General features: G+C 40.5%; 1 protein-coding gene across 1 annotated transcript in view; it reads right to left on the reverse strand.

Moving 5' to 3' along the window:
* Positions 1–25296, reverse strand: part of LOC132816837 (SH3 domain and tetratricopeptide repeat-containing protein 1) — an 86513-nt gene that overhangs the window by 41142 nt on the left and 20075 nt on the right. The window contains exons 3-8 of the mRNA XM_060826816.1: positions 16936–17063; positions 9389–9494; positions 7476–7619; positions 3565–3754; positions 2519–2592; positions 1952–2147 (exon numbers count right to left, since the gene is read on the reverse strand). Coding sequence (XP_060682799.1) covers positions 1952–2147; positions 2519–2592; positions 3565–3754; positions 7476–7619; positions 9389–9494; positions 16936–17063 — 838 coding nt within the window. The remainder of the gene's footprint in view (positions 1–1951; positions 2148–2518; positions 2593–3564; positions 3755–7475; positions 7620–9388; positions 9495–16935; positions 17064–25296) is intronic.

The following is a 25296-nucleotide window of genomic DNA, read 5'->3' on the forward strand; positions in this document are numbered from 1 at the left end:
GAACTATTCCTTCACCATTGCTGTGTTGAAATCTTGGAATTCCCCTCCTCACTAACAGCTTTATGGGCACACCTTCACCAAATGAACTGCAGTGGTTCAAAAACATCTCACCATCACCTTCTCAAGGGCAACTAGAAATGGGCAATAAATGTTAACTCAGCCAATGATTTCCACAATTATGAATGAGAAAAATAATTGGAGTATGTCAAACATATATTGGAAGCTCATTATTATTGGTGGACCTGGAATGTATTATAAAAAGAAAATTACCAAGAGCATGTGCGGATGCAAGATATTTTGTACAGCAACAGATAGATATTAGGGGACTGGCCTGAAGTTACTAAATTTTTACCTTGTGATAAGTTCAAACAAAATAAATTGTTTAGGTTTGAAAATATTATATCTCCTGACAGTATGGAATTAGGTAAAATTGGGACTCTATTAGGTAAACCTTTCTATAATTCTCATGTATTCATATAGAAAACAAAGCAACAATGACAATGATTTATAGCAGGAACAGAAAACTTGCCAATTCTGATGAAAGGTCGTCAACCTAAAACACTCTCTTTTCTTTTGGTCTCCACAGAGAAAAGTCTGTTTTTAATTCAGACTTCTAGCATTCTCAGTTTTGTTAGGATAGAGATTTCTGTCTATTAGTTACCTAGCATCGACATCCCTTATGTGGAGTACAAAGCAACTGCAAAAAAATTTAATTATAGAAAATAAAAGTGAAGATGGTGACAAAACGTACCAGGGCAAACTGCCCATTAAATTCTCCTCCCCTAATTTTTTTTTAAAGACATGTATCACAACAGCATTATGTTAAATGGATGCCCTCTGTATCCAGTTGTTTCAGGGTAAGAAGGTATTTACTGAAATAAATTCATCAGTGAAATGTCTCTGTTTGCAACGATGAGAAAAGATTGCTGCTGTTCACGATGAGAGAGATTTTCTCAAGTCTGCAATCAATTATGTTAGAGCAGAGTTAACATTGAACAGGCTTGAGGATTGACTTTCTAACTTTCCTTCAGGCAATTAATAATTTGAGCCCAATATGAATAGTTAATAAAGATGCAATAACCAAAGCTTGTCAGGTTGTGCTGGGAATTAATTAAGTAGTAGAACCTGTTAAGTATTGTTGTCATCTTAAACAGTGACGAGAGACTGAGGATGTCTTTCTTACATTTTGGAATCGTAGGTCCTGAGGTGACAAAACAGGCTCCACAAACCCTGCCATGAGAAAGTTGAAGGTGTTTTGCTTAGTGGTGGTGGCAGCCTTTTGGGGAGTCGGGAGTGCAAGTCGAATGCTCAGATTTTCCCACGGTCCTCCCATTGTTTGTGCTTGAACTCTACCCAAGCCTATTGGAGAAACTCGAGATGTTTGACAATTTTATCTGCCTGACTATTCAATACTATAAAAAGGACCCTAAACTTCCTTTCTCCCATGAAGGGGAGTCTGGTTTGTTTAGCATCTCCTCATACCACATGGCTTTAAAATCCTTGCTACTCCTTACAAAATGTCAGATCGTTTGAAGGAAAAAGACAATCAGAATTACACAAAATGGGTTTAATCTGTAGTGTGCAATGTTAGTGATGAACTGGTTTGAAAATTTCTCAGCTATGTTAGGTAATTTGGCAAAGGTATTTTCCTCCCTTTCCTTGTATACTTGTTGGTTATTCTCAACTGCCTTTTGTCGGATACCTAATTCTTAATTTGAATAGATCATGTCGCAAATAATCACAATTGTTTGCTTTCACCTCATCTTTAGTGCTGTTCTTTTTAACCTCATGTATCATTTCAAAGGCATGCCCAGCCTCCACTTCATTATTTAAGAGACTGTTCTTCATTTATAAGGTGGATAATGAATAACAGCTGAATGATAGGATTGGTGTAACTTCATTCATTCAGTGACCAGTGTCCACAACTTACCTTTTAAAACAAGCTACTTACAGGGGTGTGAAGTCTTCTGGCTTCATGTGAGTTATTTTCACAAATCCAATTCTTCCATTTGCTTCATTTTTCCCCAGAAACCATTGCAGACATGTACTGAGGAAGCCAATTATCTCAATCTTTTCACCCATTCGAAAGCTCAGTTCCTCAGGTCCAACACCTTCATAATCAACCTCTGCCACACAGGATCCCTGCCCTGGCCAAATAATTAAAGCATATTAACTCACTTTTGACTCACTGCCAGCTATATTTAATGCAGCTTTTTACTCATGCATAATTTTAAAACTAATGTCCGTTATGACAAATTATTTTTCACTGCTTGCATCTTTTCCGTAAGTAATTCATACCAATGAATTGCTGCAAAACATTAATTAGGTAAAAACAATGACTGCAGATGCTGGAAACCAGATTCTGGATTAGTGGTGCTGGAAAAGCACAGCAGTTCAGGCAGCATCTGAGGAGCAGTAAAATCGACGTTTCGGGCAAAAGCATCCTAGGATGCTGCCTGAACTGCTGTGCTCTTTCATCACCACTAATCCAGAATCCAGTAAAACATTAATTGCTTACCAAGTGGATGAGGAAATTCTGCTGCCATGTTATTCAGTGTACCAATGCTTTCACTGTGCCTTTTAAAAAACCACCTTAAAAGCAGAGAAAATTCCAGCATGAATTTATTATGCAAGTTAATATGATTAAGTTTAGCCATTTTAATCTGTGTCCTCTGCTCAGCAAGAAAATCATGAAGGTAAATCCACCTTTATACTCATATTTCAGAGGCTTTCACCTTTCACTTGCATGATACCAGTTTCTGCATAAGGCAATGAATGGGAGTAAAATTATGGACTCGCAACTGTGTGATTGCATATGTACTATATTAGGATCACAGAGGAGAAGACATGGCTTGGAGGTGAGTTAGCACATGATGGCTTTGCTTCTGCTGCCCTTTGTCCTTCTAGGTCGTAGAAATTATGGATTTAGAAGCTGCATTCAGAGATGCTGCAGTGCATCCTATAAATCTTAACACTACTACCATTGTGCACTGACAGCGGAAAAAAGAGTTTTGAAGAGGCTTCTGATCAAGTGGGCTGCTTTGTCCTGGATGGTATTAGGTATCTTAAATGTTGTTGGAGCTTCATTAACCATGTAATAGGAGAAAATGGCACTACACTTCTGATTCATGTGCTGCAAATGGTGAAAATGTCATTGAGCCAGTATTCCACAGGTTCAGGCTAACCCTCTGGGGACACAACTTCAAACTTCGCCACGGCAGTTCTATTAACACATCTGGAAGAAAAAGTTAGTTTCAGTGATGTTGACCATAACTATTATCGGTTATTGTAAACTAGTTACTCGTTCATTAATGCACTTTTGGAAAGGAAAAATGCCAACCTTACCCAATCTAGCCTCCATGGGACTCCAGCCAACTGTAATGTGTTTGCAACTTGTCTTCCTTACCCCAATTGCCTGCATGACCTTGTAAGCAACAAATGTTCTTACCTCATACAAGAATAATAAAGACCAAAGGAGGAGAATTACTTACTATAAAATTGCCAACCTCTCGCTAAAATTAAACTACCTTAAAGCAACAGGATCAGAGAAATTCTGGCACCTACTGATGAAAAGGGACAAGCAGCTCCATGTAAGATTTTGGAACAGAAATCTTCTTTCCACTGATCAGAGACTTTCCTGACAAGTGAGAACCACTCTTTGGTTTATCGACAGCAACAAGGTCATTCCCTTTAGGCTGGTGGTCATTTTCTTCATTTTGCTGAAAACTGAATGGATACTTCACAAAAAACATTCCTAAGGAAAAGAAAAGAATAATGTGAACTAACAAACATTTAGCAACTTCTACTTCTGACCCTGCCAGTGTGTGGGAGATCAGGGAGATGTCATTCAATTTTAGTATTGTGCTCATGTGACACCACAGACCACTATCCCAATTAGAACACCTGTATTTGAGGGGACCTGCTCGTCCCCTCTATCTCAGAAATAGCGTGCAAGAATATTCAGTGGCCCCCAGTGGACATCTACAGTGGTTCAACGTTTAACACTGCTGCCTCACAGCACCAGAGACCACAGTTCAATTCCACTCTCAGACAACTGTCTGTGCGGAGTTCGCACATTCTCCCAGTGTCCGCATGGATTTCCTCCCACAACCCAAAGATGTGCAGATTAGGTGGATTGGCCAAATTAAATTGCTCTTTGTCACCAGGAATGTGCAGGTGGGATGGGTTAGCCATGGGAAATGAGGGTTACAGGGTGTGGGTGGGTTTAAGTGGGATGGCCTTCAGAGGGTCAGTGTAAACTCAGTGGGCTGAATGGCCTGTTTCCACATTGCAGGGATTCTAAAAAAATTATGAATGAGAAAATATTAAACAGTCTGGCAGCCCCACTATCCGACAGGAGTCAACTCCTAAGCTGATAATTTTGATGACCTTGTTTGGAGGTGAATTTTAGATTTTCAGGTCCTTGATTTACAACAAAGAATTCACAGCTGGATAGTAACAGGAATAAATCATTAGCATCAGTGCTACTTGATGCTTCTGATTTAATAATCAGTTTGGGCTCATGTCAGTGCGAGAGATTGAAGGACTTTCCCATTTCAGCCATTTGATATTTGTACCTCTAAACAATCTAACAGAGCATAACTAAATGCAGAGCAAACAACAGCAATCTGTTTTTATATCACGCAACTTCAACATAGTGAAATTCCAAGGGTGCTTCTTCATTGGTGCAATATCAACCAAAATATGATACCAAGCTCCAATAGGAGGTTCTTGGACAGATGATCAATATCTTGGTTAAAGAAGTGGATTTTAAAATGATCTCTTATGAGCAAAAAGAGATGGGAAGTTTAAAAACAGCATTTCAGAGTTTAAGGCCTTGGTAGATATTGGTCTGGCCCAAGGCCTGCAACTGTACAACAATTCCAATCAGGAATGCTCAATCTGCTCAGAATTGGAGGAGCTCAGGTATCTCAGACAGGTGTGCAGCTGGAGACATTCACAGAGACAGGGAGAAAGCAACAAGTCTATAAGAATGTGAAAACAAGAAGCAGAATTGGTATTGTTTACCCAAGAGTTAACATAGATCAGTGCGTACAGGGTAATAGTTAAACAGGACATGCTGCAAATTGAAACAAGGGCAGAGTTTTTAAATCAGCTCAAGTCACTGCAGAGATTAGGTTAGATTAGATTACTTACAGTGTGGAAACAGGCCCTTTGGCCCAACAAGTCCACACCGAACTGCCGAAGCGCAACCCACGCATACCCCTACATTTACCCCCTACCTAACACTACGGGCAATTTAGCATGGCCAATTCACCTGATCCGCACATCTTTGGACTGTGGAAGGAAACCGGAGCACCCGGAGGAAACCCATGCAGACACGGGGAGAACGTGCAAACTCCACACAGTCGCCTGAGGCGGGAATTGAACCCGAGTCTCTGGCACTGTGAGGCAGCAGTGCTAACCACTGTGCCGCCCAGATATCCTGGACTGAAGACGTCTGACCTCCAATTAAATCTACCATCCTCCTTTGTGCTGGTCACAGTCATGCCTGGCACATAGAAAGATAAATAAGGTTTTTGGAGGTCAGCCATTTCAGTTCAAGGATCTGTCTGCAGGAGTTCCTCAGGGTAGTGTCCTAGGCCCAACCATCTTCAGCTGCTTCATCAATGACCTTCCCTCCATCATAAGGTCAGAAATGGGGATGTTCATTGAACATTGTGCAATGTTCAGCGCCATTCATGCTTCTTCAGATATTGAAGCAGTTCATGCTCAAACAAAGCAAGAACTAGACAATATCCAGGCTTGGGCTGAAAAATGGCAAGCACAAATTGTACCACACAAATGTCAGGGAATGACCATTGTCAATAAGAGACAACTTAACCATGGTCGGCACAGTGATTCAGTGGTTAGCACTGCTGCCTCACAGTGCTAGGGACCCAGGTTAGATTCCAGCCTTGGGTGACTGTGTAGAGTTTACAAATTCTCCCTGTGTCTGCGTGGATTTCCTCCGTGTGCTCCGGTTTCCTCCACAGTCCAAAGATGTGCAGGTCAGGTGAATTGACCGTGCTAAATTGCCCATAGTGTTAGGTGCATTAATCAGAGGGAAGTTCTGGGTGGGTTACTTTTTGGCAGGTCGGTGTGGACTTGTTGGGCTCAAGGGCCTGTTTCCAAACTGTCGGGAATCTAATCTAAAACCATCTTTCCTTGACATTCACAGATGTCACCATCACTGAATCCCCTACTATCAACATCCTAACTGCTACCATTGACCAGAAACTGAACTGGACTAGCTATATAAATAATGCTGCTACAAGAGCATTTCAGAAGCTAGGAATCTTGCAACAGGTAACTCACCTCCTGATGGCCTTAAGCCTGTCCATCATCTACAACGCATAATTCCAGAATGTGACGGAATATTCCCACTTGCCTGGAAGAGTGCAACTCCAACAACAGTCAAACAGGGGTGATTGTAATCTTCAAGTCAGGCCTGGGAGAAGGTTTGGTGGTAGATATGGGTTGCAGGGGGTGGAAGTGAAAAGGGTGCCTTGGTGTTGGCAAACTTTGACTCACTTAGATTAGCTCTGTAGGCCTCATTCCAAACACCTCACAATACTTTCCACGTTCCTTCATACCATCTCATAACCCCCAAACAACCCTCATGGCTGCTCATGACCAAACCCCCTCAACATGCCAGGGTATAAACTACAGACTATATAGCAGCAATGAACACTGTAGTAGCAATAAATAAGAGCAGTTGTACAACAAATTCTTGGATTAAGTCAAAGTTATTCTTTTAAAAATTTCAACTATGTTAAAAGAAAACACCTTTCTAATACAGGCTTATGTAAATCAACTGTGAAATTAGTAGTACAAATCAGACACTGACAAACTGAGATGTCAATCATACACTTGAACCATCAAACTTATGTAAATAGACTGGAAGTATTAAACCAAGCGGGTGAATAGACATGGAATTGAGATAGTTTGGTGCGTGCACCAAAAGGATTCCCTTATGTGGACCATTGTTTCTCTGCACGCCAATATTTTAGTGAACTGTCTCGAAAATGCTGACCATATTCCATGAAGGTTATGGAATTGGTCAAGCCTAACCCTGCAATGGAGGGGGCTTGGTCTGGAGCGCCAGGTGTAGACTCCGGTCCTAAACAAGCCATGCTTTTAAAAAGGTCCTTGTGATTTAAAAGCTGAAAACCAAGCATTGGATCTGGAAAGTCAGGGCTAGATACTCATTTATAAAAAGAGCTTGTAAATCATCTTAACTCAGCAAAAGCCCAGGCTAATATCTTTTCCCTTTCTTTAAAAATGGTCCTTAAAAGCTACATTTTTGAGCTGCTTCTTAGTCACATGTGGCTTGATGTTATTGTTTGACAGTGGTTCTGTGTTTGCCTTGTGGTTTTACTGGGGGAAAGGTGCAGTGTAAATGCAAGTTGAGACTGAAGTTATTGGAAGAGTCATTCTCAGTTTAAATGGAATTTAGAATAACAGATCCTCACCTTCCTGTAAAAGAAGACTTTTGCACATTACTTTGAGAGACTCATCACTTATTTGCACCTCAATTCTGATATCCTCTTCATCAAGACAATTCAGCCAAAAGCCTTGATCTAACAGTGTGTTTTCCATGCAGTGACTAACCAAGCCTAAAAGAGCAACAGGAATAGTAATTGCAGAACAAGACAGTGATCATCTAGACATCTATCAATTTTTATTTTCTACTCAGTGATCCTAAAAAATCTCCACAACACAGATTAAAAAACAGTTTGTGCTGTTAACATATTTAAGTATAAATCTTCAAAAATATTTGTTTCATATTATTGTACAATGAATGTGGGCACTGTTAAGAGTGAATTATTATAAAACAGATGCAGGTGATTTCTTTAAGATGTACACGCATATAAGTTAGCAGCAGATATATAGCCATTCAGTCCCTCAAGCATGCTCTGCTATTTCTTTTCTAGAGTCCAGAGTATTATGACATGGGGTAAACTCTCCTGCTTAATTTAAAACCAACAACACAGGTTACGATTTACCTCGTGCAGTAATCTGTAAAAATTTGAGTGGCCAAGAACTAGCTAAAGTGAGAAATAAAAGTTAATTTTTAAAAGTATAACAGAGAATAATTAACTAACAACTTCTTCCTATCTTTTACCTTCCCTTCTATAATAGAAGTCCAATAAAACTCCCAATTAAGATTTACGAAAACGAAACTTCTTTCTCAAAACCAGGCAGCTTTCGGATCTTCTATTTGGATCTTCCTGTGTCTTCTTTTCTTCTTAGGGATTTCTGCTTCACACAGGTTACTGATCAAAAAAGGTACCTTTTAAGAGAGCTATTTTTCAGGCAGTCTGTTTACCTGCTGGGGCTTGGCAGTTCTCCTCCCAACTGTTCAATGTTTCCCCGGTCTTATACCCAAAGCATCAGATCGTGTCACGGGCTTTTAAGATTGTCAATATACTTGATTCAAACTTGATTGGAATTTGGTATTTTTCAGGGTATAATTTAAACCGATTGGCCAAATTCAAATCTGGTTTGTTTCCATTTCCAGGCAACCAGCTACTCCAGTAGCTGGAGCACATGTTACATTGTTTTATTGAGAACATTTGGTGCTGTAACTGCTCGCTTTTAACTCTCTTAAAAGTCCAGTACACCCACATCTTCATAACACAAGCCAAGTCTAGTGAACCCTTCTCCTTAAGGCAACTCCCACCATACCCTCCTCCCACCCAATTCTAGCTATTAACCTAGAAAACATTCTCTAAACTGCCTCTAAAGAATTTATAACTTCCTTAAATCATGTGATAGATACTGTGCCTCATACTCCAGTTATTGTCTTACCAATGCCTTGTACAACTGAAACATATACTTCATACTTTTGTTTTCATTTCTGCTCACAATAACAGCACATTCTGTTAACTTTCCTAATACTAACTGTTCTTGAATATTAATCTTATACAATCCATGCAAAAAAAATGCCCAGGTATCTTCTGCATCTCAAATCTTTGCAAGCTCACACCATTTAGATAATGCTTTTCTTTACTGTTCCTGCCAAAATGAACAATTTCTCATTTCCCCACATTACACTCCATTTGACACATCTTTGCTCACTCACTTAAACCATCTATTTCTGCATGTCCTGTTTACAACTTACTTTCCTATCTACCTTGATGTGATCAGCAAATTTGGCAACCATAACTTCCATCCCTTCATCTAAGTCAGTTTACAATTGGTACAATGTATATAAACTCCTTGTACAACACCACTTATTACATCCTGCCAACCTGAAATACACACACACTACTTCCAGCCAGCCAATCATCTATTCATGCCAATATGCTACACCATGAACTCTTGTTTTTCCATAATAACCTTTAAAAAAGGTAAACTACATCAAAGCATTAAATGCTATTACCTAGTGAGTAGTATGTTGAAAATTTCCAAATTTCTTCAAACGTTTTAAAAGTAATTATAATCAAGTCTTGGTCACTATGTATGGACAGCAGCCTGGCTGAAAGTTCCTGAAAGAAAGGGAAATATGTATATAATTAAATAATTACAAATACATGTGACATAGCAGGATTGTTCTGGAAGAGGGCATCATTTTTAAACTAATCAATTTTTTCCTTCAAATGGACAAGTTTAAAAAGCAACATAATCAGTAACTGTTGTGTAAACATCTCCTATGGAACGAGGTGCTGATCAATTCAGTTGACGGATAAAAATAGCAAATGCCAGAGAAACTCAGCATGTCTGACAACATCGGTGGAGTTTCGAGTCTGATAGAATTCTTATTCAGAAATCTTTGAGCCACGAACTTGCTGTTAGGCAGAATACACAGGATTTTAATTAACTTTTGATGAGTAAGGAACATGCTATAAACGGGAAAACATGCAATGGGTTAAAGTTTTCATTTTGGTATCATTGGAAACTTGTGCCTAAAAACGCATGAAATCATGTTTCATTTTCCACAAAATTTTATCTGCCTAATTGTAAATGTAAAGTGTTTCTATTGTTATGGTAAGATCAGAATCTCAAAATATTATAGTCATTTTTAACTTGCAATTCCAAAATGTGATTTTCTAGGAGGACTGATACAGCAAAAATGGCTGTGAATGTAAATGAAATGCTGGTCTGAAGAAAGAGAAAAAGAGAACAGGAGAGAGAATGTTGCTCAAAAAGATGCAAAAATTTCAAACGGCCATCCTTCATAAAGGGGGAAAGAGGTGAGCCTGAACAGGCTGGACTGTGATTTTGTATGCCCACAAAAGATAATGAGGGGCTGATGGTGCTCTGCTCAATAAAAAGTTGTCCTCTGCAGATTATGTCCCAAATTCCAGACACATTGTGTTTTGCCTTTTCAAAGATGCACAAGAATAAAAGGCTAAAAAGCCAGTTTTAATTCTACTGGAGTGTGTCAGTGGGTTCCCATATTTACGCTAGTGGGATTGAAGTTCTCACGTGTGTATTTGCTTGGGTTTTAGTGCTGGCATGCTGTAAAGATCCTAATCAAAGAATTATCCACGAATCACCTCTGTGTTGCAGGTAAAATGAACTCACTTCTCAAGTGCTGGAAGTCAGCTGACTAGCAAGCCAGACAAAAGGAAACAGAACAAAAGGTATCACGCTCACCTTAAAATCAATCATAGTCAAAATGACTCAAATCAACAGAATCTCAAATCAATTTTCAAACACTAAAAAGCTTGAAACTGACTGATCAATTATCAATGTTGATGATACCATGAACCTCCACAGCAACTGCTTCAAAGTTCAACTGTCCACACTTCACAAACTATTCAGAGTCCAAGTCTTTTTTTTGGTGGTAAATGTTTATCTTTAAGGACTCACCTCCTATTTCTAATTGGTGTGTTTATTATTTGCTCTTCTCTCATGTAGTAATTGAAAAAATTTGATGGTTAACTTAAGAAAGCCTGGAAATTTTTTTTGAAACAAAAATTAATTTGGATCTCAAAGATGTCCTCAAGTGGAGGGATCATTTCTGAAATTAACCTTAAATGTGACTGACCAGAGGACAAATGATTGATGAAGGTGAGCCAGTTCACTGCTCCCTACCTTGGAGCTTAACAGTTTAGAGTATTTCTACCTGGAATAGTACCAATTGGGGAGTTTTACCTGGGGTCTTGGTGTAACAGCATGAAGCATTACAATAAGGCAATGCAAAAGAATGTAATGCCTCATTTTTTTCTTTCCATTAAAAAGCCTACATAGTATTTTATGATATTGACTCACATGCCCATCATCTAGGAGAAGTGGATTACACAGAAAAAAAATCCTTTGAATATCTAACATTCTCCTTCAAACGTAGAGCCAAGAATCCTGGGGAATGTCAAATGTGTCAACATCACAAAAAAAAATATGCAACCAACCATTCTTTAAAAAAAAAGTCATTTAAACAAAATCACATACTTAATACGCACTCTTACTAAATTCACCCAGTCTTTTCTCTAGTGCTATTCTGACCTTAAGTCTGAGGAAAGCTGCAGGAGATGCATTATGGATATTTCCCTTGATCAACTTTTGTCAATTCTTAAAAGCAATGGTGTCCTCTAAGTATTCAGATTGTTTGAATGAACACTATTAATACATCTATATATGTATTAATGGCCTCAACTGGAGTATACAAGGCATAATTTCAATTTTAGATGCAAGAAAACTGGAAGGTTTATTAAGTGGTGAGGATGGTAATAGACTTCAGACTGGTAAGCTGACAAGACAATTGAAAATGAAATGTAATACGGAGAAGTGTACTTTGAAAGGAATAACGTGTGCAATGTACACTAAATGCTACATTTTTTAAGGGAATGCAGGAACTTTGAAACCTTGGGGTTTAAATACAGAAAACATTGATGCTAGTACAAAAAGCTTAAAAAGACTGTTCAAAAAGTGTATGGGCTATAAAAAGCATTGGACAAATTTAACTCCCAAATGTGTGTTTTAGGTTAGGAAGTAAATTAGTAAGGTAAATATCTGATGGAGGAACCATACCAAACTCACCTAATTATGGTTTTGTCAGAGGCAAGATGAAGCAGAAGCTTACTAGAGACAAGCTTTTAAACAACATTTCTAATTTTAGCAGGCTAGCCACATTTGGAAAACTGAGAGAAGTGCATTTACAGCACTGCTTGTAAGCCAGGAGGAGCAGGTGTACTTGCAGCAAGTTACCCACTCCTCAGGCTTGAAACCACTAGCCTCGTTAATCCCCCAGCTACCTTCAGTCACCCCACCACAACCTTTCCATGTCTCACTATTTATTTTTTGCTTGATGACTTGTTGTGTTGCAGCCTTTCTTGCCCAATAGCCAATCATGCTGAAGGTTTGGCAGTAAACCTCTTGCATAGCTTCCCTGAAACCTTGACATTTTTCAAATTGTAATTCCTAGAACTGAAATATTATCAATAGATTTAGTAGGACTGCCTTCTACAGTACACTAGCCCAGCTAATTATCCCATATTATTACTTTTAAAAAGCAGCTTTCCCAACTTGCCTTACTACCTTGAAAAATGTGAGTATGTGCACTCACTTTAAAATTAGAATCATAGAATCACAGAATCCCTGCAATGCAGAAAGAAGCCATTTGGCCAATCAAGTTTGCAGACAAACTGAAGAGCTTCCCACCCAGACTCAGGCTCCTGCTCTATCCCTGTAACCCCACATTTACCATGGCTCATCCACCTAGCCTGCGCAACCTGGATGCTGCAGGCAATTTATCATGGTCAATCCACCTAATCTGTACATCCTTGGACTGTGGGAGGAAACCCATGCAGACAAAGGAAGAATGTGCAAACTGCACACAGACAGTCGCTCAAGGCTGGAATTGAACCCAAATCCCCAGAGGCAACTATGCTAACCACTCAATGCTAACCACTGGGCCACTGTGTCACTCTTTTCCAGGATAAATAGTGAGAAACAATGTTTCAATTTATACTCATCTGCATTAAACTGCACCCACTATTATATTTCTGAACTGTACATCATTTGCAAATTTTGAAATTCTTCCCTATGTGCCCATATCAAGGCCATTTATATACTCAAATGGGTGATGGTTCCAATATTAAACACAGGTAATATCATTGTGTACTGCCTCTACATCTGAAAAACTACTGTTTATCACTAATCTTTGTTTTCTGTACCGTAGCCATTTCACATCCATAATCACTGTTCTTTTAGTCACACTTTAAAATTTTCCCCACTAAGTCTATTCTTTGATACTTCATAAAAAAAGATCTTCTTTTAAATGTCCATTTCCACATCATCAACTGCACTCTCACAAAAGTAAAATTAATACAGACGTGAAGGTGTACTTAAAACAAACTCCTGAAAAAAAAAACTGGTCAGGCAGCATTTCTGGGGAGAAAAAGTAATGGGGCAAAGGATTTCATAGAAAAAAAGGCTACAGCATGCCAATGAGTAGAAAATCTCCACAGCCTTAATATACTGTAAGCCAGAGAGTCACTGAGTCATAGATTCATTCAGAATGGAAACAGGTCCAATTCATCCGTGCCAAACAGATTTCCCAAACTACACTAGTCCCACTTGCCTGCATTTAGCCCATATCTCTCTCAATTCTTTCCTATTCATGTACCTCTCCAAATATCTTTTTAATGTTATAACTGTACCTATAACTTCCTTTGGTAGTTTATTCCACATACATACCACACGTATGAAAAAGTTGCCCCTCAGGTCCCTTTTAAATTTTCCTCCACTCACCTTAAAATTATGCCCTCTAGTTTTGAGCCTCCCAACCCTCAGAAAAAGGCCTTTGTTATTCCCCTTATCTTTGTGCTTCATGATTTTATGAACCCCTGTAGGTCATCCTGACGCCTACATGTGTTTCCACACTGTAGGGAATGTAATCTAATCTAATCCCTCAACGTCCTATGCTCCAGGGTAAAAAGTTCTAGCCTCTCCAACCTCTCCTTATAAATCAACCTCTCCAGTCCTGGTAACATCCTCGCAAATCTTTTCTGCACCTTTTCCAACTTAATAACAGATTTCCTAGAGCAGGGAAACCAGAAGTGTACACAGTACCCCCCAAAGTGCCCTCACCAACATACTGTATAGCGCAAAAATATGCACCAACTCCTATACTCAATGCTCTGACCAACAAAGGCAAGCGTGCCAAATATCTTCTTCACCATCCTGTCAACCTCTGTTTGACAACACTCGAAGGCCCTACCATTGACTTTGTAAGTCCTACCCTTGCTTGTCTTATCAAAGTGCATTTATCTGAATTAAACTCCATCTACCATTCCTCAGCCCATTGGCCAAATTGATCAACTTCCTGTTGTACTCAAATAATCTACTTCACTGTCCACTGTAGAGCACGAAACTGGGCAGAAAGCCGAGCTTCTGAAACTGACATCCAATTTGATTGGCCAGCAGCACCAAGAGTGTTGGCAGTGATGAAGCTCAGTAGAGGGCACTGCTGAGACCACAGACTGGCTTATAAAGAGGGCCTGATGGATGCCAGAGTGAAGCAAGTCAGGAGTATCAAGTGTGGAACATACCCCCTCCTTATGGCGCATGAGGGTGAGGGAGAACATGGCTTTAAAGGATACGTAGGTGTAAAAACTGGATTCTATTTACATCGAGGGGACCCCCCAAATCAAAAAACGTAGCCGAAGATTGCATCCTCCCTTCACATTATTTTAAAAGCAAAAAATAAATAAAAATGGGTTGCTGAAGGGCAGAGAAATAGTGAGGTAAACTAAACTTTTAATAAACTAATTTCATGGGTGGCACAATGGTTGGCACTGCTGCCTCACAATGCCAGAGACCCGGGTTCAGTTCCTGCCTCAGGCGACTGACTGTGTGGAGTTTGCACGTTCTCCCTGTGTCTGCGTGGGTTTCCTCCGGGTACTCCAGTTTCCTCTCTCAGTCACAAAGATGTGCGGGTCAGGTGAATTGGCCATGCTAAATTTCCCGTAGTGTTAGGTAAGGTGTAAGTGTAGGGGTATGGGTTGGTTGCACTTCGGCGGGTCGGTGTGGACTTGTTAGGCCAAAGGGCCTGTTGTCACACTAAGTAATCTAATCTAATCTAATTTCACCCTTACTTATTTCTTTACGGAAGGCTGACAGACTGATGATCGCGGCACCCACTCATACTCTGTATTTTGGTGCAAGCTTACGGCTGGATGGAAAGGTAACGTACTAACCACCCGTGCGTGAAAACAAAACATGCTGGGCCATGCAATATCCAGCCCAACACTTCTCAAAGAGATAACCTTTCATGAGAACTAAAGAAAGTTACAAATGTCATAGATTTTGAGTTGATGGCAGAGGGAATAACAAAAGAAATGGTCGAGGATATAATCATGGGTAGGAGGGATTAAATGATGAGAGACATGATGCTGCAAAAGTCAAAGACAGCAGCAATGAGTATGTGAAAGAAATGAAGGAATAAAGAAAGAAGACAAGATCAAACCAAACCAACACTGGGGAAAAGATAGAGCCAGAGGTTATGAAATAAAAATGTTGAATCTAGGGTTCAGTCTAGAAGGCTGAACACAGTGTCCAGTTGAAGCAGATGCTGTTGTTCCTCAAACTTGCTTTGATTTTGACTAAAGTAGGACACGGATAAAAAGTCAGCAACAATGTACATAATAAAAATGATGTGCAACAGGTCAAGCTTGTGGATTGAATTGAGATGTCCCACGAAGCAGTCCTTTATTTTTTTTTTAAATTAAGCAATCACAGTCTGCGTTAAGTCTCCACCCTGTAGAGGAGAGAACATCAAGTAGCAAAATTAGTGGGGGGGGGAAGAGAGAGAGAGAGAGAGAGAGAGAGAGAGAGAGAGAGAGAGAGATCTTTCAAAATACTGATAGGGAGCGAACAGAGAAAGAGGAGGTGGTTGGTGATAGAATCTCACTGGTATTGGTTGTGGATCATCATTGAAGACAGAGATTGGTAGGATGGAAGGTGAGAAGGGGACTGTTAACTTAGTTCTTTGGGATGGGAAAGATGAAAATGGTGCTAGATGGTGAGGGGAACATTTGGAAGCAATCAGAGGTTGAAGAAAATGGAAGACATTATCAGAATGAGTGTGCAAAACCTCAAAGAGAGAGAGAGACAGAGAGAGACAGAGACAGAGACAGAGACAGACACAGAGAGACACAGAGAGACACAGAGACACAGAGAGAGACAGAGAGAGAGAGAGAGAGAGAGAGACAGAGAGAGAGAGAGAGAGACAGAGAGAGAGAGAGACAGAGAGAGAGAGAGACAGAGAGAGAGAGAGACAGAGAGAGAGAGAGACAGAGAGAGAGAGAGACAGAGAGAGAGAGAGATGGAGAAACAGCACAATGATGAGTGTCGAGTATGTTGGTGGGAAAATGTCATAGTGATGGTTGCTTACTTAAAAGTAAATGGAGAAAACAAGGTTGTATAGTGAATCTAAAAAACAGAACATGCAGAAAATACTCTGGTTAGACAGCGGAGAGTCAAACAGCAAGCATTTCAGGACTGGAAATGTTCAGATTGCCAGCATCCAGAGGATTCTCTTTTTTTTAAAATCAATGTGGGACTGGGACAGTAAATTACAATGGCAGCTGGTAAGCCCAAAATTTCAACATCCTCCTTGAAAACTACAAGAGGTAATGAGACAATCTTACTTGTAACTTCAGTCATTCCTGATTCAGACCCAGTCCTTAAGGATTTCCAGGGTATTGAGCACCATATTTTGGGGAGCCAGAATCTGGGAGCCTCAGAAAGGATACTTTGAAAGTTTAAATAGGAAAATCAGGAATATTTCTCTAATTTTATTAATAATGCTGAGCCTATGCCAACAGCAGAGATATGCTCAGTTATTGCCCACTTGGGCTTTCCCAGAAAATTCTACATTTCCAGAGTCGGAACAGACAACCCAACAAAACACGTTTCCCATTCTGTTTGTTTTTACTACACTTTACGTGCAGCGAAGAAGCAAGTCTTCATATTGTCACTTACACTAAGGAGGACAACAACCTCTCCACAGTCATTCTCTAGAATGCGCAGCTTTGCTCTCAGCATGTCCTGCAGCTGAATGTCATGAAGTCCTGTTGTTTGTCGTTTCATTATCAGTTTCAGTGAAATATCTATCAAGGAAACATAGGCAAGGAATTTACTTCTCCAAAAGTTACTGCACTTTATAAATGTAGTTTGTATTTACATTAGTAACTACCCTTTTACAGATGGAATTCTTACCTGCATTTAACAATTCGTACCAATTGCTTCCTGTTAGAGCTACAAATTGTAACGGGACCTTGTGTTGTCACCAGATTTCTCTAATGGTGTCAGGAACAGAGGTCACTGGCACCTGCAGCCCTACAAAGGAATCTTGGTCTTATGTGCTGCTTTTCTTTTAAAAAATATATATATTTTGATTTCCCTTTCGGCATTGCATATAGAGCTTGAACAAAATGGTGGCCTGGAGAAAGAACTTCTTTGCAGTCTTCCTCATGTTGCTCGAGATTCCATCAATAAAGGGATAAGAAGAAAGAGAGCTTGCTTTTGGCTGAATTTTTTTCCCCCTTGCCCAGTGAATGAATTTACTGCAAAAATAAGACCTGTGGATCAAAATTGACCAAGCTAAGTTCCCAGCAAAACATGACAATGAAAGGCAGCAAATCCAATGAAGTGGGTAAGGAATGTGTTGAAATGATTTGCAGAAAACTTAAACTGTCATAAGGTTATATGGTTTTGATTACCAATGTATCTCACAACAATCCTTTAACATTGAAAAATAGTCAATTTTTGTTTTGCAAAGGAGGACATTGGAATGCAGATAATCATCCATTTTCCAAGTCTTACTACTTGATTGACCCTCATTAGAAATTTTATGGAAAACCACACCATATCTGAACTACATCCACACATTCTGAAATGATAGTGTAGTAAATTCATAAAGTTTGATTCTGTTCAAATAAAAAAATTGCTATAGTTTAAACAAGCTAACATTTCTGTGCATGAGTATTTTTGAGCACAATGTGAACATTTTGCGATATTCAGCAAGTTCAGCATAGTCTCAATATGCATTTCACAAACTGGGAGAATGTGAAAAGGATGCAGGAAAAATACAAGAAGGAACTTGAAAGGGGGTGATGCCTGCGTCTTTTTCTGCCAATGGTGGTGCAGTTGCAGCTCTTCTCAATCTAATTCCTCTTGCTCCCACACTCGGGAATCCCCAGCAGTTTCAATTTAGATGCATTTCTTTCAGTTTGTCACCTTTTCCTCTGCTTGAAACGTGTTGCTGGTTAAAGCGCAGCAGGTCAGGCAGCATCCAAGGAACACGAAATTCGACGTTTCGGGCATAAGCCCTTCATCAGGCTTATGCCTGAAACGTCGAATTTCCTGTTCCTTGGATGCTGCCTGACCTGCTGCGCTTTAACCAACAACACATTTTCAGCTCTGATCTCCAGCATCTGCAGACCTCACTTTTTCCACCTTTTCCTCTACATAGGACAAATATAATTTAAGATGTGCTTGTAAGCAAGACTTAGGGTATATGTGCAGAGACAAAAAACACAGGCTCTGATAAAAATAATCAACCTGAAATACTAACTAGACTTCTCCCATCACAGATGCTGCCTTAGAGTCACAGAGATACACAGCACAGAATTAGAACCTTTGTTCTAACACATGCATATCAACCAGATATCCTATAGAAATGTAATCTCATTTGCCAGCATTTGGCCCATATCTCTCTAAAGATTTCCTATTAACATACCTATCCAGATGCCTTTTAACTGCTGCAAATTTTACCAGCACCACCACTTCCTCTGGCAGCTCAAACCATACCTGCACCACCCTCTGCATGAAAACAAAATCACCCCTTAGGTGCCTTTTAACTCCTTTCCCCTCTCACCTTAAACCTATGCCTTCTAGTTTTGGACTCCCCCAGCCCCATCGATTTATCCTATCCATGCCTCTCATGATTTTGTAAATCACACGTCAGCCTCCGACTCTCCAGGGAAAGCAACCCCAGCTTATTCAGCCTCTCCCTATAGCTCAAACCCTCCAACCCTGGCATCATCCTTGTAAATCTTTTCTGAAGCCTTTCAAGTTTCACAACATCCTTCCAATAGGAAGGAGACCAGAATTGCACTCAATATCCCAAACATGGCCTAACCAATGTCCTGTACAGCCACAACATGACCTCCCAACTCCGATACTCAAATGCACAGACCAAGAAAGGCAAGCATATCAAACTCTTCTTCGCTATCCTATATATTTGCAACTCTACTTTCAAGGAAGTATGAACCTGCACTCCAAGGTCTCTTTGTTCAGCAGCACTCCCCAGGACCTTACCATTAAGTGTATAAGTCATGCCCCAATTTGCCTTTCCAAAATGCAGCACCTCACATTATCTAAATTAAACTCCACCTGCCAAATCGCCCATGTGATCAAGGTCCCACTGTACTTACAGGTAACCTTTTTAGATGGCCACTACACCTCCAATTTTGAGGTCGCCTGCAAACATAATAACCATACCTACTAAGTTCACATCTAAATCATTTATGACGACAAAAAGCAGTGGACCCAGTACTGATACTTGCAGCACCCCACTAGTCACACCTCAATTCTGAAAAGCAAACCTCCACCACCACTGCCTTCTAACTTTAAGCCAGTTATGTAACCAAATAGCTATAGAGTCATAGAGATGTACAGCACAGAAACAGACCCTTCAGTCCAACATGTTCATGCCGACCAGATGCCCCAACCTAATGGAGTCCCATTTGCCAGCACTTGACCCATATCCCTCTAAAAGCTTTCTATTCATATACCCAGTGCCTCTTAAATGTTGCAGTTATACCAGCCTCCACCACTTCATCTAGCAGCTCAATTCATAAACATACCAACCTCTGCTTGAAACTGTTGCCCCTTAGGTCTCTTTTATATCTTTCTCCTCTCATCCTAAACCTAAGTCCTCTCGGTCTGGACTCCCCACACCCCAGAGAAAAGACTTTGTCTATTTACCCTATCCATGCCACTCATGATTTTATAAACTTCTACAAGGTCACCTCTCGGCCTCTGACGCTCCAGGGAAAACAGCCCCAGCCTATTCAACTTCTTCCTACAGCTCAAATCCTCCAACCCTGGCAACACCCTTGTAAATCTTTTCTGAACCCACACAATATTTCAAACCAATATTCCAGCTGCAACATGACATCCCAACTCCTATACGCATACTCTGACCAATAAAGGAAAGCATACCAAATGCCTCCATCATCCTATCTACCTGTGACTCCACTTTCAAGGAGCCATGAACCTGCACTCCAAGGTCTCTTTGTTCAACAACACTCCCTAGATCCTTACCATTAAGTGTATAAGTCCTGCTAAGATTTGCTTTCCCAAAATGCAGCACCTCGCATTTATCTGAATCCATCTGCCACTTGTCAGCCCATTGGTCCATCTGGTCCAGATCCTGGTGTAATCTGAGGTAACCTTCTTCACTATCCACTACACTTCCAATGTTTGTGTCACCTGCAAACATGCTAACTATACTTCCTACATTCACATCCAAATCATTTATATAAATCACAAAAAGTAGTAGACTCAGCACAGATTCTTGTGGCAATCCACTGCTCACAGGCCTCCAGTCCAAAAAGCAAGCCTCTACCACCCTCTGACTTCTACCTTTGAGCCATTTCTGCATTCAAATGGCTAGCTCTCCCTGTATTCCATGAGATCTAACCTTGATAATCAGTCTCCCATTGGGAACTTTGTCGAACGTGTTACTGAAGTCCATATAGATCACATCTACCGCTCTGCCCTCATCAATCCTGTTACTTCTTCAAAAAAACTCAATCAAGTTTGAGAGACATGATTCCCATCCACAAAGCCATGTTGACTGTCCCTAAGCAGTCCTTGCCTTTCCAAATAAGTGTACATCCTGTCCCTCAGTATTCCCTCCAACAACTTGTCCAACACGACATCAGGCTCACCGGACTTTTGTTCTTTGGCTTGCCCTTATGACCTGTCTTAAGCAGTAGCATCATGTTAGCCATCCTCCAAGTCTTCCAGCACCTCACCTGTGACAAACCATGATACAAATATCTCAGCAAAGGCCCAGCAATCAGTTCCCTAGCTTCCCATAGAGTTCTAGGGTACACCCAATCAGGTAGTGGGGATTTACCAACCTTTATGCGTTTCAGGATATCCAGCACCACCACCTCTGTAATATGGTCATTTTTCAAGATGTCACCATCTATTTCCCCACATTCCATGTCTCCCATGTCCTTCTCCACAGTAAACGCTGATGCAAAATACTCGTTTAGTATCTCCATCTCCTGTGGCTCAACGCAGACTGTCTTGCTGATCTTTGAGGGGTTATCTTAGCCTGCTTGGCACACTTTCCTCATTCCTGAAGAAGGGCTCATGTCCAAAACGCCGATTCTCCTGTTCCTTGGATGCTGCCTGACCTGCTGCGCTTTTCCAGCAACACATTTTCAGCTCCAAATCTCTTCCCTAGTTACCAGTTTGTCCTTAAATGTATTTATAAAAACCCTTTGGGTTCTCCTTAACTGTTTGCCAAAGCTATCTTATGTCCCCTTTTTTTCCCTCCTGATTTCCCTCTTAAGTATACTCCTATGGCCTTAATATTCTAAAGGATTCACGCGATCTCTCCTGTCTACACCTGACATATGCTTCCTTCCTTTTCTTAACTAAACCCTCAATTTCTCTATTCATCCAGCATTCCCCACATCTACTTGCCTTGCCTTTCACCCTAACAGGAATATACTGTTTCTGGACTCCTATTATCTAATTTCTGATGGCTTCCCATTTTCCACCTGTCCCTTTTCCTGTAAACGTCTGCCCTCAGTTTTTGAAAGTTCTCGCCTAATTCCATCAAAATTAGCTTTCCTCAAATTCAGAACTTCAAGTTTTAGATCCAGTCTATCCTTTTCCATCACTATTTTAAAACTAATAGAATTATGGTCACTGGCCCCAAAGTGTTCCACCACTGATACCTCACTCACATGCCCTGCATTATTTCGCAAGAGTAGGTCAAGTTTTGGTGACCTCTCGTCAGTACATTGACATACTGACTCAAAATTTTCTTGTATATACTTAAATTCCTCTCCATCTAAACCTTAACACTGTGGCAGTCCCAGTCTATGTCTGGAAAGTTAAAATCCCCTATCATAACCACCCTATTATTCTTACAGATAATTGAAATCTCCTTACAAGTTTGTTTCTCAACTTCCCTCTGACTATTAGGGGGTCTATAATACAATCCCACTAAGGTGGTCACCTCTTTATTATTTCTCAGTTCTACCCAAATAACTTCCCTGGATGTATTCCCAGGAATATCCTTCCCAAGTATAGCAATAGTGTTATCCCTTATCAAAAATGCTACTCCCTTCCTCTCTTGCCTCCCTTTCTACCTTTTCTATAGCATTTATACCCTGGAACATTAAGCTGCCGGTGCTCTCCATCCCCGAGCCATGTTTCTGTAACTGCTACAATATCCCAGTCCTAACTATGCCCTGGAGTTCATCTGCCTTCCCTGTTAGGCCCCTTGCAATGAAGTAAATGCAGTTTAATTTATCAGTCCTGCCTTGTTCTCTGCTTTGCCCCTGCCTGCCCTAACTGTTTGACTTGTTTCTTTTCTCAACTGTACCAGTCTCAGTCTCTTTCCTCACTATCTCCCTGGGTCCCACTCCCCCCACCTTACTAGTTTAAATCCTCCTGAACAGGTCTAGCAAATCTCCCTGCCAGTATATTAGCCCCCTTCCAATTCAGGTACAATCCGTCCTCCTTGTATAGGTCACTTCTACACCAGAAGAGATTCCAGGTGATTCAAAACTGAGAACCCTTCTCCCATGCACCAGCTCCTCAGCCACATTCATCTGCTCTATCCTCCTATTCGTACTCTTACTAGCTAATAGCACTGGGAGTCATCCAGACATTACTACCCTTGAGGACCTCCCTTTTAAATTCCTGCCTAACTTTCTATATTCTCCCTTCAGAATCTCATCCTTTTCCCTTCCTATATTGTTAGTTCCAATGTGGACAATGACTTCCTACTGGCCCCTCTCCCTTTTGAGAACATTCTGCACCCTCTGAGGCATCCTTGATCCTGGCACCAGGGAGGCAACACACCATTCTGATTTTTTGTTGCTGCCACAGAAACATTTGTCTGTGCCTCTGACTAGATAGCCCTCTAACACAATCAATTGCTTGGAACCTGACATACCCCTCATTACATTAGAGCCTGTCTTGATACCAGGAAAATGGCTGCTCATGCTACAATGCACCGAGAGTCCATCACTCCTTACATTTTCTAAAACAGCATACTTGTTTGAAATGGGGATAGCCACAGAAGACTCCTTAACTACCTGCATACCTCCCCTACCTTTCCTGGAGCTAACCCTTCTACCCGACTGTATCTGTGATTTTTCTCCCTTCCTATAACGGCCATCCATCACACCACATCTCTTGTAAATTCCTCATTGCCATTAACTGTCACTCCAACTGATCCATTCAATCAGATAGGGTTCACAACCAAAAGACATTTATTGCAGATAAAATCCTCAGTAACACAGACTCTCTCTGAACACCCACATCGGACAAGAAGAGCATATCATTCTACTAAAGGCCACTTTTGCTCCTTGACAATCTGCAGACCCAGAAAACAGCATAGTCTTTTTGCTCTAAAAAAAAAGCACTATTCCAGGCTAACTTAATACTTATGGCTTATATTTTCAAAAATTTAATCAAGAGACAGGTGCTAGCCAGTCTACCATGAGAAACCTTGTAGAATGTTTTACTCAAGTCCACATGGATAACATCCACTGCTCTGCCATCAGCAGATCTCTTTGTTATTGCTTCAAAAAACTCCAGTCAGTGAGACAACACCCACTCATAAAGCCAGGTTGACCATCCCTCATCAGTCCTTGCCTTTCCAAATACATGTAAATCCTGTCCATCAGGATTCTCTCCAACAATGTGCATACCATCGATGTCAAGCTCACCCATCTCAAGTTCCCTGGCTTTTCTACATCACCTTTCTTAAATAGTGGCACCATGTTAGCCCATCTCCAGAGTTCTGACACATTACATGTGGCTATCGATGTTACAAATATCTCAGTAAGGGGTCTATAAATCTCTTCCTTAGCTTCCTACAGAGTACTAGAGTACACCTGATTAGGTTCATAGGACCATAAGACATAGGAGCAGAAATTAGAGTCTGCTTTGCCATTCAATCACAGCTGGTAATTTTCTTAAACCCCTTCTCTTGCTTTTTCCCCATAAAACTTAGGTCCCCTTGAAACTCAAGAACCTATCTATCTCAGTCTTAAATATACTCAATGATTTGGTCTCCACAGCCTTTTGTGGCAATGATTTCCATAGATTCACCACTTTCTAGCTGAAGAGGTTTCTCCTTAACTCTGTCTCAAAGGTCTTCCCTTGGATACTAGTCTCTCCTACCAATGGAAACACTTCAACATCTACTTTGTCCAGGCCATTCAATAATTTGTACTTTTCAATTAGATCCTTCCTCTTGCTTCTAAACTCCATCAAGTATCAACGCAGAGTCCTCAAACATTCCTCATACATTAAGCTTTTCAATATTGGGACGATTCTTGTTAATCTCCTCTGAACATACTCCAGACCAGTATATCTTTCCTGAGATTAGAGCCCAAAACTGTGCACAATATTGCAAATGTGGTCTGACCAAAGCCTTAAAGAGCCTCAGAGGTACATCCCTTCAAATTAAATGCCATTATTGCATGTGTGTTCCTAACTACTGACTCAACCTGCAAGTTTACCTTGAGAGAATTCTGGACTAGAACTTCCAAGTCTCTTTGCAGTTCAGACTTCTGAATTTTCTCCCCACTTAGAAGAGATAATCCATGACTCTATTCTTCTGACCAAAGTATATGACCTCACACTTTCTCAGGTTGTACTCCAGCTAGGGATTTATCCACTTTTATGCGCTTTAAGACATCCAGCATATCTTCCTCTATTGCACTGACATTTTTCAAGATATCACTATTTATTCCCCCACATTATCTATCTTCCATATCCTTCCTCACACTAAACACTGATGCAAAACACTCATTTAGTACCTCCCTCATCTCCTGTGGTTCCACACATAGGCTGACTTGCTAGTTTTTAAAGGGGCTGTATTCTCTCCCTAGTTACCCTTTTGTCCTTAATGTATTTGTAGAATCCCTTCAGATTCTCCTTAACCCGATTTGCCAAAGCTATCTCATGTCCCCTTTCTGTTAACCTGATTTCCCTCTTCAAGATACTCTAACTACCCTTTACACTCTTCTAGGTATTCACTTGATCTCTGCTGTCTATACCCGACACATGCTT

This window comes from Hemiscyllium ocellatum, chromosome 1 (assembly GCF_020745735.1).
Source record: "Hemiscyllium ocellatum isolate sHemOce1 chromosome 1, sHemOce1.pat.X.cur, whole genome shotgun sequence".
Lineage (NCBI taxonomy): Eukaryota > Metazoa > Chordata > Chondrichthyes > Orectolobiformes > Hemiscylliidae > Hemiscyllium > Hemiscyllium ocellatum.